The 25,145-nt window shown below is 36.4% G+C and overlaps 1 protein-coding gene across 1 annotated transcript in view; it reads left to right on the top strand.

Moving 5' to 3' along the window:
* rem2 (RAS (RAD and GEM)-like GTP binding 2) overlaps positions 1–25,145 on the top strand; it is a 35,175-nt gene continuing 10,030 nt past the window's right edge. The window contains 5 exon segments of the mRNA XM_048162846.1: positions 1–326; positions 3,962–4,109; positions 4,112–4,273; positions 4,827–4,900; positions 23,898–24,075. Coding sequence (XP_048018803.1) covers positions 315–326; positions 3,962–4,109; positions 4,112–4,273; positions 4,827–4,900; positions 23,898–24,075 — 574 coding nt within the window. The 5' untranslated portion in view covers positions 1–314.

The following is a 25,145-nucleotide window of genomic DNA, read 5'->3' on the forward strand; positions in this document are numbered from 1 at the left end:
TGCGGGGGCGGGGCTACACGCTCTCATATGAAAAGCCACTATTGTAGAGACAGGTGTACAGTAATACGTGAGTCACGCAGCGCAGCCGTTCGCAGGGAGGCGATTAAATGTTTACTATTAAGTCAACGTGAGAAAGAGGAGCATTTTTGCGCGGTTACAGTCACATTGGGAGCGTTTTCAGACTACAGCCATGTGATGGCATATGAGTCGAGTGTAATGTAACGATCCCCACCGACGCTTGTGCAGTTTTTGACGCTCAGTGACATGACATGGACGGCTGGGTGTCTCACTGAGAGCGGATGAACTGAAGAACGATGTCGGACCAGGTAGGGCGCTTTCCCGTCTTTCTCTCTCTCTGTGTGTGTGTGGATATGTGTGTGTGGGGTTGTTGTAGGGTCCTTCACAGGTTTGGGATGTACGCCGGTGTGTACACACCCTCTCTTCTTCTGCAGCCTTTGTGTTGACTTTATGTAGGAGTGATTTTGTTTTCAAAACATTCCTTTGCAGGGAAAATCTAATATTTGAGTTTAGTGTCATTGAAAGGGTCAAAAATAGCTATGGTGATCATGATAATCACTGTAACTTAATAATAATATTTCTAAGTCTTCATTGTATAGTCGACTAATTATTCATTATCATAAAGATTTACATAGTAATTCAATATTCATGATTAAACTGTCGTTGTTTTTAAAAATAACTGTTACTTAAGAGACTACCTCACTAATATTTCCAAGTCTTCATTTTATAGTCGACTAATTATTCATAATCATAATGATTTGCATACTAATTCAATATTCATGATTAAACTGTTGTTGGTATTAAAATTATTCATAATCATAATGATTTGCATACTACTTCAATATTCATGATTAAACTGTTGTTGTTATTAAAAGTAAATGTTACTTAAGAGGTTACCTCACTAATATTTCCAAGTCTTCATTGTATAGTCGACTAATTATTCATAATCACACTGATTTGCATACTACTTAAATATTCATGATTAAACTGTTGTTGTTATTAAAAGTAAATGTTACTTAAGAGGCTACCTCACTAATATTTCTTGTTATTAAAAGTAACTGTTACTTAAGAGGCTACCTCACTAATATTTCTAAGTCTTCATTGTATAGTCGACTAATTATTCATAATCATAATGATTTACATAGTAATTCGATATTCATGATTAAACTGTTGTTGTTATTAAAAGTAACTGTTACTTAAGAGGCTACCTCACTAATATTTCTAAGTCTTCATTGTATAGTCGACTAATTATTCATAATCATAATGATTTACATAGTAATTCGATATTCATGATTAAACTGTTGTTGTTATTAAAAGTAACTGTTACTTAAGAGGCTACCTCAGTAATATTTCTAAGTCTTCATTGTATAGTCGACTAATTACTCATAATCATAATGATTTACATAGTAATTCAATATTCATGATTAAACTGTCGTTGTTATTAAAAGTAACTGTTACTTAAGAGGCTACCTCACTAATATTTCTAAGTCTTCATTGTATAGTCGACTAATTATTCATAATCATAATGATTTACATAGTAATTCGATATTCATGATTAAACTGTTGTTGTTATTAAAATTATTCATAATCATAATGATTTGCATACTACTTCAATATTCATGATTAAACTGTTGTTGGTATTAAAATTATTCATAATCATAATGATTTGCATACTACTTCAATATTCATGATTACACTGTTGTTGTTATTAAAAGTAAATGTTACTTAAGAGGCTACCTCACTAATATTTCCAAGTCTTCATTGTATAGTCGACTAATTATTCATAATCACACTGATTTGCATACTACTTAAATATTCATGATTAAACTGTTGTTGTTGTTATTAAAAGTAAATGTTACTTAAGAGGCTACCTCACTAATATTTCCAAGTCTTCATTGTATAGTCGACTAATTATTCATAATCACACTGATTTGCATACTACTTAAATATTCATGATTAAACTGTTGTTGTTATTAAAAGTAAATGTTACTTAAGAGGCTACCTCACTATTATTTCTAAGTCTTCATTGTATAGTCGACTAATTATTCATAATCACACTGATTTGCATACTACTTAAATATTCATGATTAAACTGTTGTTGTTATTAAAAGTAACTGTTACTTAAGAGGCTACCTCACTATTATTTCTAAGTCTTCATTGTATAGTCGACTAATTATTCATAATCATAATGATTTACATAGTAATTCGATATTCATGATTAAACTGTTGTTGTTATTAAAAGTAACTGTTACTTAAGAGGCTACCTCAGTAATATTTCTTGTTGTTAAAAGTAACTGTTACTTAAGAGGCTACCTCAGTAATATTTCTAAGTCTTCATTGTATAGTCGACTAATTATTCATAATCATAATGATTTACATAGTAATTCGATATTCATGATTAAACTGTTGTTGTTATTAAAAGTAAATGTTACTTAAGAGGCTACCTCACTAATATTTCCAAGTCTTCATTGTATAGTCAACTAATTATTAATAATCATAATGATTTACATAGTAATTCGATATTCATGATTAAACTGTTGTTGTTATTAAAAGTAACTGTTACTTAAGAGGCTACCTCACTAATATTTCTTGTTATTAAAAGTAACTGTTACTTAAGAGGCTACCTCAGTAATATTTCTAAGTCTTCATTGTATAGTCGACTAATTACTCATAATCATAATGATTTACATAGTAATTCAATATTCATGATTAAACTGTCGTTGTTATTAAAAGTAACTGTTACTTAAGAGGCTACCTCACTAATATTTCTAAGTCTTCATTGTATAGTCGACTAATTATTCATAATCATAATGATTTACATAGTAATTCGATATTCATTATTAAACTGTTGTTGTTATTAAAATTATTCATAATCATAATGATTTGCATACTACTTCAATATTCATGATTAAACTGTTGTTGTTATTAAAATTATTCATAATCATAATGATTTGCATACTACTTCAATATTCATGATTAAACTGTTGTTGTTATTAAAAGTAAATGTTACTTAAGAGGCTACCTCACTAATATTTTTGTTGTTATTAAAAGTAACTGAAGATTTAGAAATATTAGTGAGGTAGCCTCTTAATTAACCGTTACTTTTAATAACAACAACAGGTTAATCATGAATATTGTAGCATACAAATCATTATGATTATGATTATGAATAATTTTAATAACAACAACATTTTAATCATGAATACTAAAGTAGTATGCAAATCATTGTGATTACGAATAATTAGTCGAATATACAATGAAGACTTGGAAATATTAGTGAGGTAGCCTCTTAATTAACATTGTATAGTTGAATAATTATTTATAATCATAATGATTTGCATACTAATTCAATATTTATGTTTAAAATATTGTTGTTATTAAAAGTAACTCTTACTTAAGGGCTGGCCTTGGGCTACGTCACCCCATGCACCATACTACATCTTATCGACTCACAATAAAGTCTATTGTTAATTAATTATCTCCTTTCAATTAGTGTAATTGGCTGTCTTGGATGTCTGACACCGGATCAGACGTACAAGATCCCCGGCACACCTGCAGTGCGGCGGCTAGATTAATTGCCATATTAATATTGATGCCATTTTCCCTTGCGAGCAAGCACAGTAAACAGTTAAAGAGCTGTCTTGGTGATTTTGCTTGATGGAGATAGATGGACAATGCCCTCAACATCATTGAAACTGTGAAAACTCATCATGTCCCTCATGGTTTTTGTCTGTTGGCTGCTTTTTCTAAGCAAGTGATGCTTGTTTATGTGAATGGACACACTGCTCATTGTTTTGACCCACTTTAAAGTCCCAGAGGATCACAGTCCTCCCCATTTATACATTATTAATTTATCATATGGACTGACATTGTTCTTGGTGTTCAGATTTATTGGATGAAGATCCTTGTCTCTGATGATTTTGCTTGTCTTGGGATTTCACAGGGTTATGGCGTAACTCTATCGGCTGCACCCCCGCTCCGCAGGGGCAGCACCCCCCTGCCAATCAAGCATCAGCTGAGGCGAGAGGAGGCTGTTTCCGAGGATTACGATTGGACGCCGGGGCTCGATGAGCCTGCGACTCCGCAAATCAATATCCACGAATCGCCTACCCAAAACCGCCGCAGCAGAAGTACCACGGACCCCTACGGATAGTACTACTGGGCCAAAACGGAGTGGGCAAATCCTCTCTGGCACTTTGCCTTGCTGGACTGTCAGACAGATCACTCTCTATAGACTCTGAAACCCAAGCAACCGGTAAAGATTATATTCATACAGCTTTCTTGTGTGCAGCATCAAGCGTCAGGATGCCAAGGACTGTACTATTTTTAGATTTGCTTTGGATGAAACACACTTATCACCTCACAGACACCCGAGATCACTAGAGTAAGGCTCTCAGGATTTGATTGGAAAAAGCGGAGTGGGTGCCGTGAAGGCATCCATCTTATTTCAGGTCTTTCATCATCTCGTGTCTTAATGAGGTGGGAAAGAAGCAGCAGAGTACTGCCTCTGCACAAACAGAGCATGTCATTTACTAGTGGACAAAGAGCCAATCAGACACACAGACACGTTTTTTTTTTTCTTGAGTCGAGTGTTCTTGTGCATCGATTTTGCACCCACTAAATTATTGTTACACAACGTCTCGAGTCCAACTCTGAACTTGCATTTCAAAACTTCTTTCTACAATATATTATTATATGTTTGATCCCGTGAAATTGCCAGTTTTTGCTCAGCTGCATGAATAAAAGTAGATGCTAATTGAACACAAGTGAGTGTCAGTTTTTCAAAGATGTGATTGTGTGTGTTGTAGATGAGGGTTACCAGCGGCGAGTGACTGTGGATGATGAGGACAGCACAATTTTAGTATATGACAGCTGGAAACAGGTGAGTCAAAAATTATTTGTTTTGGTGCTTGCAAGGTGTGAGTGTATTATTATTATTCATGACATATTTTGGAAATGAACTAGGTATGCACGAATCTAGGGGTGGGCGATATGACCAAAGTCTTATATCATGATAACGAAATATATCACAATATGGTTATTTTTACTTTATAGGGTTAGTTCACCCAAAAATGAAAATTCACCTTCATGTCGTTCCACACCCATAAGACCTTTGCTCATCTTCTGAACACAAATTAAGATATTTTTGATGAAATCTGATGGCTCAGTCTGCATTGCCAGCAAGACACAATTAACACTTTCAGGTGCCCAGAAAGCTGCTAAAGACATATTTAAAACAGTTCATGTGACTACAGTGGTTCAACCTTAATGTTATGAAGCGACGAGAGTACTTTTAGTGTGCCAAAAAAATTTTTTATTTTACAATATCTAGTGATGGGCGATTTCAAAACACTGCTTCATGAAGCTTTACGAATCTTTTGTTTAGAATCAGTGGTTTGGAGCGTGTAACAAACTGCCAAAGTCACGTGATTTCAGTAAATGAGGCTTCGTTGTGTCATAAGTGTTTCAAAATTTCAATGGTTCACCACTAGGGGGCGTGACTTTGGCAGTTTGATTCACGCTCCGAACCACTGATTCGAAACAATAGATTCGAAACAAAAGACAGCGCAAGAGAGCACGCGCATATGCTGAAATGAGTTGTCTTTCGCAGTTAATTGTGCTTCAATGGTTTAAAACCACTTGTTTTTGAACCGCAATGCTTAAAAACGCATGCAAACGATAAGCAATGTCATGTGAGCGTAATCGTTAGTCCAAGATCTTTACCGGTCGACAAATTTCTACCAGTTAATCATGTTTATTGGTATATATTGCCCACCCCTGTGGCCACCATATCAGTATCGGCTGATATATGTTCATTTTTAATGTTATCCTTATCAATAAGAATATTTGGCCGATATATTAAAGCTGATAAATAATGGATCATTTCCTTCAGCGGAGACACTTCAGATGCGCACTGTCCGCCATTATGGTTTTGAATTGCTTGAAATATGATTGGAGTTGCTTCAAAAAGGAAAGTGCTGTTACATGCAACATGCAGCGCAAATCTGTCATATAGGCTACAAAAAAATTATAATGATATAATATAACATCTTTATAATTGTGTGCTTGGAACATGGCTATTAATGGTGAGGCTTTTGTTTTTGTAATCAGGCTCTCAAAAATTATATGAAAATTTGGATTTAGATTTATCAGGCAATATATTGGTTATCGGCTTTCAAATGTAAAGAATTATCGGTTATCAGTATCGGCCAAAATTTTCATATCGGTGCATCCCTAAAATAACCCAAAGAATTAAACTTCTGCAATTAATTATGATCGAACTGCTTAACTTACAGACGCCATTCTTAGAGATAATTTCAGCTCAGGTGTGCTTTATCATAATACATTTAAGATTCCTTCCCCACTGATATGCACTGATAGAATGTTCAGCATTCAAATTGTAACCATACTTCTACATAAAATACATTCTACATAAAAAAGTAAACACCCAGTTTGACATAACAAGGCATTTAGGCTTATTAAATATTTTGTTACAGCACTTAAAAATAAAAATTCATCATTTACTCCTCCTCATGTCGTTTTAAAACTGTATAAATATCTTTCTTCTGCAGAAAACAAAAGAAGATATTTTGAAGCATGTTTATGGTTACTATTGACTGAAAAGTTCTTTTATGCCTCACAGATGAAAGGAAACTACAGTTTTGGAATGATAGAATGTTCAGCATTCAAATTATAACCAGTAGTGATGACGTCATTGTAATATATGCATACTGAATCGTGATTGGTCTTGCCTTCCCTGTGTATACGTAAACATTTATAGACATTGATTCATCTGACAGAAAACAAGACTCATACTTATTGTCATGACAACAGCAAAAATGACTGATGCGACATCATTTTTCACTGTACTAAAGTCCCAAATCCGAAGCTTACCTAACATGATTTTTTTGCAGCATTGCGAGCACTGGTATTTATTTCAGGAAATGCGAATCTAGTCTTCTAATATTTTCACTGCAGTGTTAGGGAAGCTACTTTGAAACTGTAGTTTGCCAAGCACATAATTTATGATCTATTTTTTCATAATTTATGAGTTCATGTCTGATTCTGCCCCCGTGTTCCCTTTGTCCTGAAATGGTTTTAAACACATCTACTGAACTATGGTGCTCTGATTGAGACTTAGTTATATAATTAATACATGTTAATATAATTTATACTTTTACATAAAATACATTCTACATAAAAAGTAAACACCCAGTTTGACATAACTGTGCAGCATTTAGGCTTATTAAATATTTTGTTACAGCACTTAAAAATGAAAATTCATCATTTACTCTTGCTCATGTCGTTTTAAAACTGTATAAATGTCTTTCTTCTGCAGAAAACAAAAGAAGATATTTTGAAGCATGTTGGTAACCAAACATTTATGGTTACTATTGACTTCCATTGTATGGTCAAAAATAAAAAAGTTCTTTTATGCCTCACAGATGAAAGGAAACTGTACAGTTTTGGAATGATGTGAGGATGAGTAAATTATTACATCATCCCTATAAAACACCATGCAGGGACTCCAGTTAATCGGCACATTTACATTAACCATCCAAACACACCGCTTCATTGCATAAATGTAAATTATTAGTGTAAAGATCTATTGATTGAACAGACACACGCTTTAAGTGGTTAAGTGGTTAAAATAGAGAGGTTACAGAGACATAAAAAGAGGGGATGCAGAGAAAGATGAGAGAAATCGGCTCTTGACCCTCCAGCTGAGGTTCGTCTGTTGTTTGTCATTTCTGTTTCCTTTTACTTTAGGGCAAATTGTTTTCAGTTTCCCGTAATTTGTTCCATTTCTGCTGAGTGTAACTGCAGGCTTTAAAGATCCGTTTACAAGCATTTTATGTGTGCCCTCTATAAAATCAGCCGGGTCCCGGTTTCCTTGTTATTTCACAGTGATTTATGACCTCTGCTTTTACACTGTAAAAACCACTTGTTTGGTTGTAATCTAAAATGATCTAATGGATCAGTGCAATGTGGGATGCATCATAAAGCTTTTCTGTCATGATTACTGCTTTTGCATCAGTGTATTGCAGATTTTTCATGTAGTTATATATATTGTCAAGTGAAAGATATACAGCACTTAAAGTATACTGTGGCTAAACTCATACACTACCATTCAAAATTTTGGGGTCAGTAAGATTTTTTTATTTATTTTTTTTTTTTTTGTTGAAAGAAATGATCAAAAGTGACAGGAGAAACTTATACATGGTTACCAAAAAATTCTATTTCAAATAAATGCTGTTCTTTTGAACTTTGTGTTCATCACAGAATCCTGAAAAAAAAATTAAAATGTTTCTGAAAATTCAGTTTTTAATTGAAAGCTTGTTTCCACCACTGAATAAAAAAAAAAAGTGATTGTGACTTTTTTTTCACAATTGCGAGTTATAAAGTTAGAATTGTGAGTTTATATCTTGCAATTCTGACTTTATTTCTCATAATTGTGAGTTTATATTGCAATTCTGACATAACTCAAAATTGTAAGTTTATAACGCACAATTCTGACTTTATTTCTTGCAATTCTGAAATAACTCGCGATTATGAGTTTATATTGCAATTCTGACATAACTCAAAATTGTGAGTTTATATCTCGCAATTCTGACATTATAATTCACAATTCTGACTTTATTTCTTGCATTTCTGACATTATAACTCACAGTTGTGAGATTATGTTGCAATTCTGACTTTATAACTGTAAATTTATAACGTGCAATTCTGACTTTATTTCTCACAATTCTGACTTTATTTCTCACAATTCTGACTTTATTTCTCGTAATTGTGAGTTTATATTGCAATTCTGACTTTATAACTTGCAATTCTGACTTTATTTCTTGTAATTGTGAGTATATATTGCAATTCTGACATAACTCACAATTGTAAATTTATAACGCGCAATTCTGACTTTATTTCTTGTAATTGTGAGTATATATTGCAATTCTGACATAACTCACAATTGTAAATTTATAACGCGCAATTCTGACTTTATTTCTCACAATTGTCAGTTTATATCTCGCAATTCTGACTTTATTTCTCACAATTTTAAGTTTATATCTCGCAATTCTGACATAACTCGCAATTGTGTGTTTATATCCTGTAATTCTGACTTTATAACTCAAAATTGTGAGTTTATGTCTCGCAATTCTGACATTATTTCTTGCAATTGTGAGTTTATATCTTGCAATTCTGAGAAAAGAAGTCAGAATTGCGCAATTTTAACTCCTAATTTTGAGAAAAAAAGTCGCAATTACCTTTTCTATTTTTTATTTGTGGTGGAAACAATCTTCCATAGCTTTGCTTTCAAATTACATTTGAAAATATATTAAAATAAATGTTTTTTTTAATTGTTAAATTTTAATAACATATCACAAAATTACTATTTTTGCTGTACTTTTGATCAAATAAATCCAGCCTTGGTGAGCATACATTTTTTAATAAAACCCAAACCCTCCCATCCCATCTTTTGGGAAGCCTTTCCACTATAACACGGCTTTAGGGATTTTCTGAAATAGTCAAACCTAATAATTAATTCACAATGTTATCATACTGGTCAGAAAATATGGGACTGTTACGGAGGGGTTTGATGCTGACCCTTGTGAGCAGTGGCATCTCCTCCAAAGCATCTGTGTGATTGAATTATTTACGTTCATCTTCATCTGTGATTAATGCCTCTCTGCTAGTTCTGACCTCACTTCTCTCTTCATTAACCAACCTCCTTTTCCTCTTTCTTTGATAAAACAACACGTTTGACCTTCGCTTAAACAATAGGACATTCACAAGGTCCTAAATACCAGTTTAAAATCACCTCATGTTGTTCCATCTTATGTATTTCCCTCACACTCGCTCCCATGACAGACCAAAGCATGTAGTGTGGGTGTTATCATCCACTCAGTGCCGTGTTTGTACTCTGAAATATGATGATCATTTCGCCTGGAACACACAGATGTATCACAGCGATATCATGAGCACATGCACAGTGTCTTCTCTGTGACACATCTCACTAGAAATGATTCAAGTACCTGTGAATGTTATGCGATATCATATTGTGCATATAGATGTTTAACACACCACAGGGGTATTCGTTTGCCTGCTGAATATTCAAATTTATTCAAATCCCTGGGCAAAATTGATGTGACCTTTTTCAAATGATGTTTATATGTCATCGGATCTCTCCTAAATCAGATGCTGTTTGTTTCAAGCATGAATGTCAATAGGGATACTGCTATCACAGAATGAGTTTTTGGATTAATTCCAGGGCAGTGGCTAGCTGCTGGAAAAACTCCCCCCCCCCATTCCATCATTTCTCTTTCTCCATCTTGCCATTTTTCTCTTTCAAAGCATCCCTCTTTCTCTCTTCCTCAGTGGCACGTCGTATCACGTGACCTCTGACCTCACCCACTGCGTTGCATTCTATACCCGCCTGGCCCGTTCCGCGGTTGCCATGGCTACGGTGGTTATAGCAAACAAAAGGATCTCCGATAAACTATGCAGTGATTAATTTTAATTTTACAGATGCAGAGATTCAGTGCTGCCCTTACAGCTTCACGGTTCACTGATTGCAGTCTGTATCTCATGGATTGAAAAATGTTCAGCAGAAGTCTGTCAGTAATGCAGTTACTTCATCAGGGTTTATTTGAGTAGTGGTTAGAGCTGCGCAATTGATCCAATCAAAATCGATATTTCCGATATTCCACGATAAACCATAAAAGGCTGGGATTTAATTAGCGAAAAATATAGTCTGCACGGCTCTGCATACTTCAAAGTGAATTAGTGGTATTCTGTTTTGTCTGTAGGCTCCCATCAGGAGTACTTGGAAAGATTTTGATTTTGCTTTGTTAAACCTGTTCTGCAGAGATTGTGATTATAATATGCTGAAATTAGGGCTGTCAGAAGATTCATTCAAATTGGTAATGCCTTTAAACATTCAGTTCCTTTTCAAAGAAATAAGGCAGATGTATGCTACCGTTCAAACATTTTTAAAATGTTTTTCAAAGAAGTCTCGCATGCTCACCAAGGCTGCGTTTATTTGATGACAGTACAGTATATACTGTGAAATATTATTACAGTTTAAAAACTTCTTAATATATTTTGAAGTGTAATTTATTCCAGTCTTCAATGTCACATGATCCTTCAGATTCTGATATGCTGATTTGCTGCTCAAGAAACATTTTTATTAATGTTGAAAACAGTTGTGCTGCTTCATGTAATATTTTTGTGTAAATCATGATACAATTGTGTCAGGAATGTAGAACATTCAAAACAGCATTTATTTTAAATATAATTGGTTTGTAACAATGTAAAAGTTTAACTGTCAATCAATTGACTAATTTAATGCATCCTTAATGCATCCATAAAAGTATTAATGTCTTTCCAATATTTAAAAAAAAAATTGGTTGGTTTCATACTTTTGAAACCTTGATGAAACCTTGATGATCATTTCTGTCATATAAGCCCAAATAGTTTAACTTTTTGTCAAACATTCCATCTGAAGTTCATTTATAAATATGTTTGCAGTAAAAAAAAAGGTCTTTTTCTGAGAAGTTTTTTTCATGATTTGCCCCAGAACTGTCAAATCTTTGTGATAGACAAACAAGCTCAAGTGGAGCTGAAGCAGTTGGTGATTTTTTTTTTTTTACCCACAGTATTGTATTTTATTTACATTTAATCATTTAGCAGACACTTTTCTCCAAAACGACAGAAGCAATGAAATCAACATGAGTGCAAATGCCGTGTCAAGTCCCAAGGATTTATTTATTTATTTATTTTTTAGTAAATAGAAAGAGAGACAGAATAGAAATAGAAAAAGTGCTAATATTAATGGGTCAAGTGTTGGCAAAAAAGATGACTTGCAGAATACAAGCTTTTTGAAGGTTCAAAGTCTTAATGAACGCATGAAAACCTGTCTGGAGTTTTACATCATCAACACATATAGAGTGCCTCAGGGATGATGCATTTTTGTAGGCAAAACCCGGAAGCGAGTTAGCATTTTAGGACTTCCGGTTCCAATGCCGTAAAGTCAGTGAGTTTTTTGAATGGGTTTTTGCTAAATTGCCTGAAATAAGGGCTGTGGTTAACAAAGCCTCTAAATACTTTCTACTGTTAGCCTTTTATATCTGACGACTTTATTTAGGCTTCAAAATCTATAAATGTTGTGTTCACTTGTAAAGATTATCTTGATAGACAAAACGTGCAAGTGTCATAACCCTTTGTTAAACACAGAGCTTATTTTCTGTGATTTTCCAAAAGTCTATGGGAAAAATGCATAGGCTTTCAATCGAGGGAACCTGTGTGCCGCTAACTTCCGGGTTGGCCTACAGAAACACGTCATCCCTGGGGTACTCTATTGCATTACACACGGGACTGAAATGGTGGCTAACAAAGAAATCTCTAGCGTTAATTTTGATAATGGCTTGTCTTAAAAAACAAAAACAAACTGACATTCGTTATAGGAGAAGTCAAACTGCAGGACTGTGTGCCAAATCTTCTGACACTGCCAGAATTTCATCTGAGGTAAAATTTGATCACAACGGTCATTAATTGGCTGTTGATGAACATGTCAAACTAGACTACAGATTTTTGCCTAGGATTATAGAAAACTTTTAGGATTTGCAAAATTTGCAACCATGATTTGCAACCAAATCATGGCCAAATTCACACAGTGTGCACCAGCCTTTAAGTAGTGAGTTTAGTTATAGGGGTGCAGAGCCAGTGGTTGTCTTGTAGGCAAACACTTTTTATTTAATAAAAAGTTAGGGTTAGGGTTATTAGTGATTATTGCTAAATGATATCTCATATATTAGAAGTTAAAAAGCATTTTGATGAGTAGCTTGAGCTTTTTTGAAGGGACTGTGGGTGTACATACTCAAAAACATTATCGGTGGTAGCGCGTTAAAAGTAACGCGAGTTACGTAATCGGATTACTTTTTTCAAGTAACTAGTAAAGTAACGCATTACTTTTAAATTTACAACAAAATATCTGAGTTACTTTTTCAAACAAGTAACGCAAGTTACTTTGATTTCTCATTTATTGACTGGCACCTCTCCTGTCGCCATGTTGAGAGAAATCGGGAGTAAGAGCAGAGGTGTTGTGTGCGCTAAGCATGATGGGTATTGTAGTTCTAGACTAAATGTAAATGCATTTACTTCTCTCACTTGCACAAAAACAGATTCAGTATTCCTCAAAATTAATAAAAATAGTGAAATACAAAGTCAGAATATTACGCAAACCTGCAATAATTAAATATGTTAAATAACACAAATATACTTTATGTATTTAATCTCACTTTATTAACCTATGTCTTTGCTGCCAACCTTCGATTATCCAATTCAGCCATATTAATAAGCAAAAATGACTTTAAATAAACAAACGTTTAGTTTGTTTGAGCTGCGCCCTCTACTGTACAGGTGTGAATTCGCATTTCTTCAGCCTGAGGTTTATTAATTTCACTTTTGGTGTGAAAAGGCCTTTACATTTGCCAAAAACAGAGCTTTTTTTTTGTTTTTTTGTTAATAGAAAACAAACAAGCATGCCCAGTCCAGATGAGAAAAAGTAACACAAAAGTAACGTGACTCTTTCCATAAAAAGTAACGGGAACACTTTATTTTACAGTGTCAATTACACACGTTACATGTAGTTACACATTGTTACACATGTTACTGTAGTAATGACTATAAATTATGCATAATTACATGCAATTAATCCTAAACCAATCCCTCATCCTAACCCTATAGTAAGTGCAGGTAGTTAATTATTATTACTCAGTACTTAAATGTATAATTACACTGTAATACTGACACCTTTAAATGTAACCAAAGTAATGTAATTAGTTACTTTTTTAGGAAGTAATGCAATATTGTTACATATTACATTTAAAAGTAACTTTCCCAACACTGCTCAAAAAAAGTTAGAAAACACTGATCTGTACTGTATTTGTGGCTGTACTCACAATTAGAGATCTCCAAGAGGTATGAAAACATTCTGGCTTACATGATGTGAACACTTAAACAAACTGTCCTCTAACAGCGAACTAAACTAATCTCAAGAGGTGGTGTGAGAATACGGTGTGGTTTGCTTAAGAGTAACTATTGGCAGCAGAATGCAGGCAAAACATGACTCAAATGCACAAGGCATTGCTCCAAATTGAGTTATTGCTTACCCGTTTGTTGTTTCGCACACTCTTTTGGATGCAGGAGCTGCTCATTCAATGATTTTATTCCTTTTGTGGATTGCTTTGATCCAGGCAGCAGCAAAATGAGATGTTGAAGGGGTGGTTGATTATGATTTCACTTTTTTAACTTTAGTTAGTGTGTAATGTCGCTGTTTGAGCATAAACAACATCTGCAGAGGTACGACGCTCAAAGTTCAATGCAAAGGGAGTTTTTTTTTTCTCTGTTTAAGGACTACAACAAATGGCTGGTAAGAACTATGTGCTTCTTTCCGGGTTTGTGACATCACTAACCCTAAACTTTACATAAACCCCGCCCCTGAGAACACACAACAAAGGGGATGGGGCCAAGTCGTGCTGCTTTAGAGAAGAGGAAGAGTTGTTGTAGTAGAGTGTTGTTGTCATGCCGTCATTTTATGCTGGACTGCTTCACAAACGAGGGTCAATTCAACGCTGGATTTGCACAAAAGATGAACATGACGGCACATGCTAGTGGATGAGTTGAATCAACTCCACAGCAACTACATAAATTTATCCACTAACCATTCAGAAACATCCAGTTTCATTCTAAAAGTTGTAACTTCTTCCTGAGTCTCTCCATCAGTGTCGACTCCGGTTTGAACAATGTAAGGCTGAACACCGTTACTGACAATCCTCATTTTGGCTGCGTGAGATTCTCCAGCTTTGTTGTTGTTGAGCAACCGAAGCGTGAGCTGTTAACCCTCAAATGCATGACTGTTTCGCCAATCATTCTTACATATTCGGGTCTTTATCGACCCAGATCTATGTCTAACACAGACCTGTCGCGATAATATAAAACTCCTCTGATATTAGAGTAACAATTACAGAAGAATAAAATAAAGCATATTTTGTTACCTTTTGGAGCTTGAAAGGGCTCCGTTTGAGCAGATGTTTTATGCCATCATCACTGTCCTCGTCAGAGCTCATTTCCCAGTAAATTCAGCAAATAATGGGCTAGTTTTATGTTTAAGGTCATGAATATGAGCCCATTCGCAATCTCAAACGTATTCTCAAAAGTATATAATTTTCAAAATCTTCAAAATCAATATTTCGATAGCTAACAGCTTCACCAGATCCATCCAGCAACACTTACAGTCATATTTGATTGCCTTCAGTACTTGCTCTGCAGTAAATTGCTAAATCATTTCATGTTTTTCTTATTATTTCGTTTTCTGTCTGAATGAGTCGTCACCTCAGCATTGTGTATCAGACATTGCCACCTTGTGGAATAAAGGTGAATTGCACTTATTCCGTCATCTAAGATTCAATTATCGTTGTGCAGAAAAAATATACGTACACTCATACACACCTCGGGTCGTTAGCGACCCTATACAATTTTTACAAAAAATGAATACAAAAATAGGCATTCTTTTATAATTTTATGTTTTTTTTCTTGTTATATTCTTTATAATGAATTGATTAAGGAATACCAAGAAGGTTGTTGTCTAACTTTAAAAAATGAATGAGGAGGAGGGTAGTGAATGACGTCCCGGGTCACTAAAGACCCCAGGTATGCATTTAAGGGTTAAAGCTCCACCCTCTTCTGGAAAGCGGGCCGGGAGCAGCAGCTCATTTGCATTTAAAGGGACACAAACAAAAACTGTGAGTTTTTGCTCACACCCAAGTAGGGGCAAAATTGACAAGCTATAATAAATGATCTGTGGGGTATTTTGAGCTGAAACTTCACAGACACATTCTGGGGACACCAGAGATTTATATTACATCTTGTGAAAGGGGCATAATGGGTCCCTTTTAAATGTTTATTAAATTTCAGTTTACAATGTGTTAAAATTGTGTCCTTGTAGTGGTGATAAAAAGCCATATAAGCATTTCTCCCTCGAGTATCTTTAAGACAAAATGTAAGCATTACTAATTAATGTCTTAAGTGGCTCAGTGAAGGTCAGCACTTTCCTTATTGTGAAACAAGGTCAGCATATTTGGTTTCAGTGAAGAGTGTGCGGTAAGTTTACAGTACCGCGTTGCAGTCTGTTCTGTGGACTGCAGCCTCACTGTCAACTTACTGCATTCACTGAACCATGGAGAATTGGAGAGCGAGTGAGTGAATGAACTCATTTTCACACAGTGCTGCATCACTAGTAGCTGCAGAGGATGCAGGTCTATTTTGGTGCTGTAGCAGATTCACCAAGTTCACCCAATCTACACCTGACACATCAGCCCAATTAGAGTCTGCCATTCATTCAAACATGCCCATGCATACAAATGTACAATCACGCACACCGCCCCGAGTCTAGACTGCCTCAGTTAGCTCAGAGACTTAAAGTGCTTGTGACAGTGGGGGGAAGAATGGCTTTAATAAGTCATTCTCTTTCCTAAAATAGCTGGCACATGGTCAGTAGCGTCCTTACGCAGGCCGAGGACGCATTCCGTCACCCGCCCTGCCGCTGGTAGGCACTGGGAATTACGTCACGCGTCACTGCTCCGTTTTCCGTGTCCCAACATGAGTGAGCACGGGAGGCATCAGCATGCTCTTACCTCTCTGATCACTTATGTCAACTACATGAGCCAAAAACTCTCCTTGAAATCAATTTGCAGCCTAAATAGGGTGTGAACTGGGTTTGATTTTTCTATTGGTTACTTTAAATTGAACACTTAAAATTATATGAAACTTGGAAAAGTGCACTATTAATTATTGTTATGCATAGTATACATGTTTTTTGAATTGCTGAAATCCACCTGCATTTGGCGGGTTGGCGGGTGTTAATGTCAAGCCCTATATAATATATATGTGTTATTAACCTCATCTACTCATACTATTGTTGTTCCAAACCTGTCTGACTTTATTTCTGGACCATAAAAATTGCATCTTTTTCCCTTACAGTCAAAGGAATGCTGACTGAGGCTGTCATTCTGCCGCATATGTTCTTGGGAACTGCATGAGGGTGAATAAATTGAATAAATGATGACAGAAATGACATTTTTGGGTGAACTAGGCCTTTAACATTAGCATTCATTTCAGAGATTACACATGCAACGTGACTAAGTAACGTTAACATGTCTCATTCTACTGTTTATCTTTGCAGATTACTGAATGTTTGCATGTATGTTATATGCATATACTGTTCAGTATGAACCAGTAAGCGGTGCAAGAAGCTACCATTTCCTGTCACTGTATGGTTGACAGACATGTCTTGAGCTGGTAGATTGGGGCTATTCAAGTTGGCTATAATTAATAGATTACTTTGAGGTGAAATATTGATGATGCTAAACGGCTCATATGGTTTTTGTTTACTGGGTAGGGGCCATTGTGTCTGAAAACTGACAGGGCGGTTTGGAGATAGTAAATGTGTGAAGTATACGTCTGTTTATCTCACTCAGTGTGTGTAGTGCACTGCTGCGAGCCTTATGCTTAAGTACAGTGTGCTACAGCTTGGCCCTAGTGTCATTATGGACTGTGAGCTTTCTGTAACGTTCATTAGGGAGATGTTTTTTCTTTGATGTTGGTGTGCTTGGCAGAGAAAGCGGGCTTTTATTTCTGTGGAGGTATGTGTGTTTTGTGTTTATAGCAGCAGAATTGGCTTGTTCAGCGGCTGAGAAAGCACTTTCAGATGGGACGGTGCACTGTATGTCTGCGTGTGGGATCTCGGATTTGGGAGGAGGGGATGTGAGGACAGATGGTCTGTGGTGACTGTCTGCAGGGGTGTGGACCTCACAATGGTGTACAGAAACAAACTCGGCACACGGTTAATTCTCAACATCCAATTATCAGACTCGACCTCTCCCCCCTACGGAGCAACAAATGAAAGTCTCTTATGCACTAAGCAAGCCCCTCTCCATATATATGCATATAAATAAAGATGAAAAAAATATATATTATTTTACATTATTACATTATTTAAATCTATTTATATTTAAATGTATTATTTCATATGATTTTTATACTAAATATCTTCTAATGTCTTATACTAAATCCGTGTGTGTATTATTTATTTATTTATAATGTTTAATATTATTTAATATTAATACTTAGCAGCTATACAGACCCTATAGGACAAGCGGTTTGGAAATGGATGGATGAATTATTTAATAATATTTAATATTATATTTAATCATATAATCATATTCATAATATAATCATATATAATTTGATTTTATATTATATTTAATTATGTAGGTTTTTAGTATTATTATTGTAATTTTTTATATGTTTATATTTATTTCATTACTTTGTCTTCTCAATATAGTTTATCCTGCTTAAAGGATTTTTTTTGTTTGTTTGTTTGTTTGTTTTTACTGGGGGTGTGTGGGGAAAGATCAAAATACTGATGAAATGATTTTTTTGCAGTGTTTTCTCTGCATTGGCTCGTGGTCCAGGCCCTGGCCTGATTTCCATGTAATCTGTCTTCCTGTGCCAAACGTGGCCAGAAGAAGGCGTGTTTGTGTTAAATGACCCAGCAGAGAAGGAACACATTTCTTGGGAATGGGTTCATGGAGGCAGATGAGTCGAGGGACATTTTAATTCCATGTTTTGCCCAGATTTTAATCTGCTTCATGACCTACCATAAACTCTTTTTTTTCTCAACCAAAGCTTAACCACAGAAACAGGAACAGAGAGAAACAATTTCAGGGTTTCAAAGCTGGAGTGAGTGATTTCTGTACCACTAGTGGCACCAAAGGGAATTGAACGATAAATTTCCAAAGGATTGTTTATCTTCAATAAAACTGTTCAGTTCGTGAGCATTGAGTTCCCTCTGGAATTTGCTTTGGGTTTTTAGATTTGCAGTTTTCAGATTTGCAGTTTTCAGTATTTCAGTAAATTAAAGTCTGTGGTGAACATTACTTGAGGAGATTGTCATGTTTTGTTGTACATCATAAATGACACACAATCATACCTTAAGCATATAATTTTATATTAAACATAATTTGCTAAATACAGACTACACACAAGGATGTGACTCTAGTAATGTTAACAATCCATCCATCCAATCCAACCATCCATCCATCCAATCCATCCATCCATCCATCCATCCATCCATCCATCCATCCATCCATCCATCCATCCATCCAATCCATCCATCCATCCATCCATCCATCCATCCATCCATCCAAGCCATCCATCCATCCATCCATCCATCCATCCATCCATCCATCCATCCATCCAATCCATTCCATTCCATCAAATCCATTTATCCATTCATTCATTCATCCACATAATCCATCCATCCATCCAATCCGTCCATCCAATCCTTCCATCCAATCCATCCATCCATCCATCCATCCAATCCATCCATCCATCCATCCATCCATCCATCCATCCATCCAATCCGTCCATCCAATCCTTCCATCCAATCCATCCATCCATCCATCCATCCAATCCGTCCATCCATCCATCCATCCATTCACACAATCTTCCATCCATCCATCCAATCCATCCATCTAATCCTTCCATCCAATCCATCCATCCATCCATCCATCCATCCAATCCATCCATCCATCCATCCATCCATCCATCCATCCATCCATCCATCCATCCATCCAATCCTTCCATCCAATCCATCCATCCATCCATCCATCCATCCATCCATCCATCCAATCCATCCGTCCATCCATCCATCCATCCATCCATCCATCCATCCATCCATCCATCCAATCCTTCCATCCATCCATCCATCCATCCATCCATCCATCCATCCATCCATCCAATCCGTCCATCCATCCATCCATCCATTCACACAATCCATCCATCCATCCATCCATCCAATCCATCCATCTAATATTTCCATCCAATCCATCCATCCATCCATCCATCCAATCCGTCCATCCATCCATCCATCCATCCATCCATCCATCCATCCAATCCATCCATCCAATCCGTCCATCCAATCCTTCCATCCATCCGTCCATTCAATCCGTCCGTCTATCCAATCCGTCCATCCAATCCTTCCATCCAATCCGTCCATTCATCCATCCATCTATCCATCCAATCCGTCCATCCATCCATCCATCCATCCATCCATCCATCCATCCAATCCATCCATTCATTCATCGACCCATCCATCATCCATCCATCCATCCATCCATCCATCCATCCACATAATCCATCCATCCAATCATCCATCATCCTCCATCCATCCTTCTATCCAATCATCCATCATCCTCCATCCATCCAATCCATCCAATCCATCCATCCATCCATCCATCCATCCATCCAATCTATCCATCCATCCATCCAATCCATCCATCCATCCAATCCATCCATATCCAACCATCCATCCATCCCAATCCAACCATCCATCCATCCATCCCAATCCAACCATCATATATCCAATCCATACATCCATTGACACACCTAATGTGTATTCTTTGCTCTTCATTATGTTGAATTAGGGCTAAAAAGTTTTTTAGGAAGTAAAAAAGAGAAATTGTTTTTTACATTTTAAATTGTTCTGAGAGTCCATTTTACTTCAACAAAAATCACTTGAATGCACTTAATGTTGGAATTACAACTAGCAGAACAATAGTGAAATCACCACAGTGCTTAGACTCTTAAGGGGAATTCAACCTACAAATTGCTTACTTCACATCAGGAACTGCACTACAATTATAAGAAGATAAATTTACACAGAATACGCTCAGTGTGAGATTCGGTTGGAGAAATAGCCTATTCAAAATCATATTTTGTTCCTTTTAATTAAGTCTTTTTGCAACATTATATTATAAATACAAAATGAATCTTCCTGACACATACAAGCACTTCATAACGGTAAACGTGTTTGTACAAAAAGCACCATGCCGTGTGGATGAGCATTTAGCTGGATTAGTGTGCATATTTTCATTAACCTGCTGTTATAGGGTTGATATAGACCATTACAGCATTTATTAAGAGTGCAGGATTTAATAATCTAAATCTGCACAAGAGGACAAAAAACCTGGCAGGCATATTTGCTGACAGCATGATACGGATTTTGTGTGTGTGTTTCATGACCATAATCACTCAGTTTGTGTGATAAAGAACAGCATAATAAGTGTGTGTGTTGCATTACCACTGTAGGCTATAAATTTGTGCAAGCATACCTGCCGGTGTATACTCAGAGCCATTAAAAGCTATCATTTTGTGTGTATATCCGGTCATGAAAGGGCAGACAGTGACAGATGGGCCTGTATTTCAGTGGAAGAGCTCGATGTTGTTAGTCAGATACTGCTCTACGCTCTCGTCTTGTTTCTCTGATGGAAAGACCTTTTACTTTGCCGGTCCGGCCCCAGAGAGCCCCTCCATCACGATGAGCACTATCGACCGTGTCGTGCTGTCTTCTCCGCTCATCAAGAGCATGTGTGCGCTCCTCAAAGGAGAGAACCTCCTCCCCGTGCCCTTCCTGTGTGGGGTTGTGGCAGGTGGCCGAACCCCCCTCTCCCCCCTTGCTTCCGCCCCAGTAGACTCTTCCTCTCCAGAGGAACTCTGCGTTTCTGAAGCTGTGTGAATCTCACCCTCCGGGGCGAGTGCAATTGGCTCGGCTGCAATGAGAATTTTTTTAGGCGCTCTCCAGAGGGCTGGAATTCGCCTTTGGGGAAAAGGGGATGTAGGACACAGGCTTTCCATCTATTTATATGTTCCTCTTTTTGTTTAGGAGATGAAATAGGAAGCATTCCATTAGGGCTGCTCGGGTATGGCAAAAATCATAATCACAAATATTTTGGTCGATATCGAAATTATCGACAATTATCGGTGTGTGATCGGTGATGATCAAAATCAAAGATATATCATTTCAAATATCAGTGAAATTTCACAAATATTGATACTTGAGCAAAAACTAATACTAGGTTAACTAATGTAGGTAAAAGTCCTCAAACCGAGTAAACAGTCAGCAATACAATAAGAACAAAAACTAAATTCAACAAAAATACAACAGAACAAAAATTCACATGAAATAAACAGTGCTTTAGGGTTTTCAGGAAGATGTACTAACAGTAATAGACAACAGAAATTAAATAAGGTTTATTAGGCTGCTGTCACTTTAAGAGCTGCACGGATCCAATATACGGTTACACTTGCGTTTTCTTTCTCAACTGTTTACATCCATTTAAGACATAACCGACTGTGTTTACACCATTTCAACATTTTTGTGTGTAGGCTATTTGACCACTTACAGTGTACTTTGCTTATGCGCTTTCCCCTCCTTTCCACTTTTTATGCACTTTATCTCGTAGCGCGCACAGAAAGCCGCCTAGGGGACAGTATCTCTTTCGCGGCTTAAAATATTCAAAAACCACTAGAACACTGTTATATATTTTGTTGATTTGTGTACTTACATTATCCCAAATGTTTTCAAGAATGTTTTAATCCAAAGAAATAAGCAATTTTAACCAAGATCATTTTCGTGCGTCGCCTATCAATGACATCAAACCCACGTAATCCTCGATTTCCGGTTAATATACGCTTTAATGTATTATGTGTTTTATTAGACCGGTGAGCAACTGTTTGGATACATTCATCGACAGAAAAATAAATCACTGTTATATAGCTCAACACAGTATGTTTTGTTTAAATCTCATTTTCTTGATTTACAATGAGTACCACGTTTTACCATGCCTAATATCGATCTAGCTTACTGCAGTGTGCAACAAGTGTCTCATAGTAGCCGATGAACAAACGCAGAGTAGCATTATAACAATTTCCAACACAAATGCATCTAACAGCACTGCGTTACCGTATATACGAATGATCGGAAGAAGCCGAAGCGCTCATCTGTGGCATAATAAAAGCTCCACTGCTCTCGAGAAGTGTGTCGCGCTCGTCTCTCATTAACAATCGCTCCAGCGGCCTCGTTCCGCTCCCACACGCTGCTTCATACTACAGTAATGTTAATAAATCTTTAATAGTACATTAGCTCATCCATGAATATGATTTCTTCCCGAGTCCCATCAGATTCTTTTCCACAGGCTGTAGACGTGAAGACAACACCTCCCATGATTCCGCAAAATCAAGTGACCTCTAGTGGCAAAAATTATATATTGTGCCTTTAATGCAATTGTAATAGCACTGTTTAATATCAAGCACGTCCCTCGTTTTAGCAACAGTAGACTGCATTTTACATCACTTAATTATTGATATGGCTGTTAAGTTTGGCTTAGGAAGGAACGAAAACCCAACACCACGGAAGGAAAGCTGCGCTGGACGGAATGCGACAGCGGCACAATAATCGTTTTAGGCCGATTATCCTGTTTTCATAATCGTTGGAAGCCAAAATCACACAGCCCTACATTCCATAGGGGACAGAAGCATTTTCTTTCTACCCCCAGTTCATGAAAGATAGAGTGACAGCAGTCTTGTCAGAGCTGTCACGAAGAGAAAGCCCAGCCCCTGTGTGCCTGTACTTTGACGCTTTAAAGTGTTTGTGATGACGTTCTCGGGGGGTAAACACTCGACTGATGTATCTGCTGCCGTTTTGAACACACCTGAGCTCAGTGGCGGCAGCAGCAACGGGAAAATTGTGAGCTGGAACAACAACAAAGCCATCGTAGATTTGAGGTTATCCTCCTTAAATCCTGCTAATCCTCTTTTTCACGGACACAAACACTCCTGAGCTCTACACTAACAAAAACTGTCCTCCTCTCTTATTACTGACCTACCGTACCAATGGCAAATTATCATCTAATACTCTGTATATTAAGCTCTCATGGTTGAGCTCTGCTGTAATTGGTATGTCTGTGATTTGATTTAATTGACAGGAGCTGTCCAACCTGCAATGTGAGGTGTGCATCCTGGTGTTCTCGTTGACGGATAGGCGAAGCTTCCACCGGATCGCCCAGCTCCGCCTGCTGTTGAGGGAGTCGCTGCCGCACACCCCCATCATCCTAGTGGGCAACAAGAGTGACCTTGTGCGCTCCCGTGAGATCAGCACAGAGGGTAGGCCTGTTTTAATCTACGTCCTTGAGCACGGATCCCATAATTCATAGCTGGAGGAGATTACATGCAGGGAATTAAAAGAATAGGGTTTTAGGTCAAAAGAAAGAATAGTGTTTTACAGTAAATTAAACGCTGTAAACACAAATGCAGATACAGAGATAGAAATACAGAGAAAGATGAGAGAGAGAGACTGATAGTTATGTGCAATATAAAAAGACCAATTATTATTCAGTATGCAAAATAGACCAATTGGAATTCAGAAGGAAAATATTAGTGATTAGTATCAAAATATTTTGAAACATAATGAATAAAATATGAATAGTAATGAATTTATGATACGCTACCATTCAAAAATTGGCTCCAGTAAGATTGTATTATACTTTTATCAGCAAAGACGCCTTAAATTGATCAAAAAAGTCAGTAAAGGCGTTTATAATTTTATTAAACATTTCTATTTAAAATAAATTATGTTCTTTTGAACTTTCTGTTCATCAAAAAATACAGAAAAATGTATCACGGTTTCCATAAATGTATTAAACAGCTCAACTGGTAATATTAAGAAAGTTTTTGAGCAGCAAATCAGCATATTAGAATGATTTCTGAAGGATCATGTGACACTGAAGACTGGAGTAATGATGCTGAAAATTCAAGAATAAATTACATTTTAAAAAATATATTAAAATTAAAAACAGCTATTTTGAATTGTAATAATATTTTCACAATATTTCTGTTTTTACCATATATTTACTGTATCCATATACGAGTACGTATAAGAGAGGAAATTATTGTCTGAAGCTTTGCAGTGTGTCAAAAATAGAAATGGGGCACACTATGCCAATATCAAGAGTTTTCATGCTGGGAGCTCCATATATAATGGGAGCAAACTAGTTTTTCTTCTTTCTTTTTTTTTTGTGTCACGCTCCTGTACTTGTGAGAAAAAAATCTATAAAAATAGATGCACTGCCAAGGCTGAAATTCTCAATAAAACAAAGTAAAAATGGAGTGTGCATGTTAAAGTCGTGATAAAGTGGAAATGGCAACAGATTTTTTATTTTTTTTGTACATCTGAG

This window comes from Megalobrama amblycephala, linkage group LG17 (assembly GCF_018812025.1).
Source record: "Megalobrama amblycephala isolate DHTTF-2021 linkage group LG17, ASM1881202v1, whole genome shotgun sequence".
NCBI lineage: Eukaryota > Metazoa > Chordata > Actinopteri > Cypriniformes > Xenocyprididae > Megalobrama > Megalobrama amblycephala.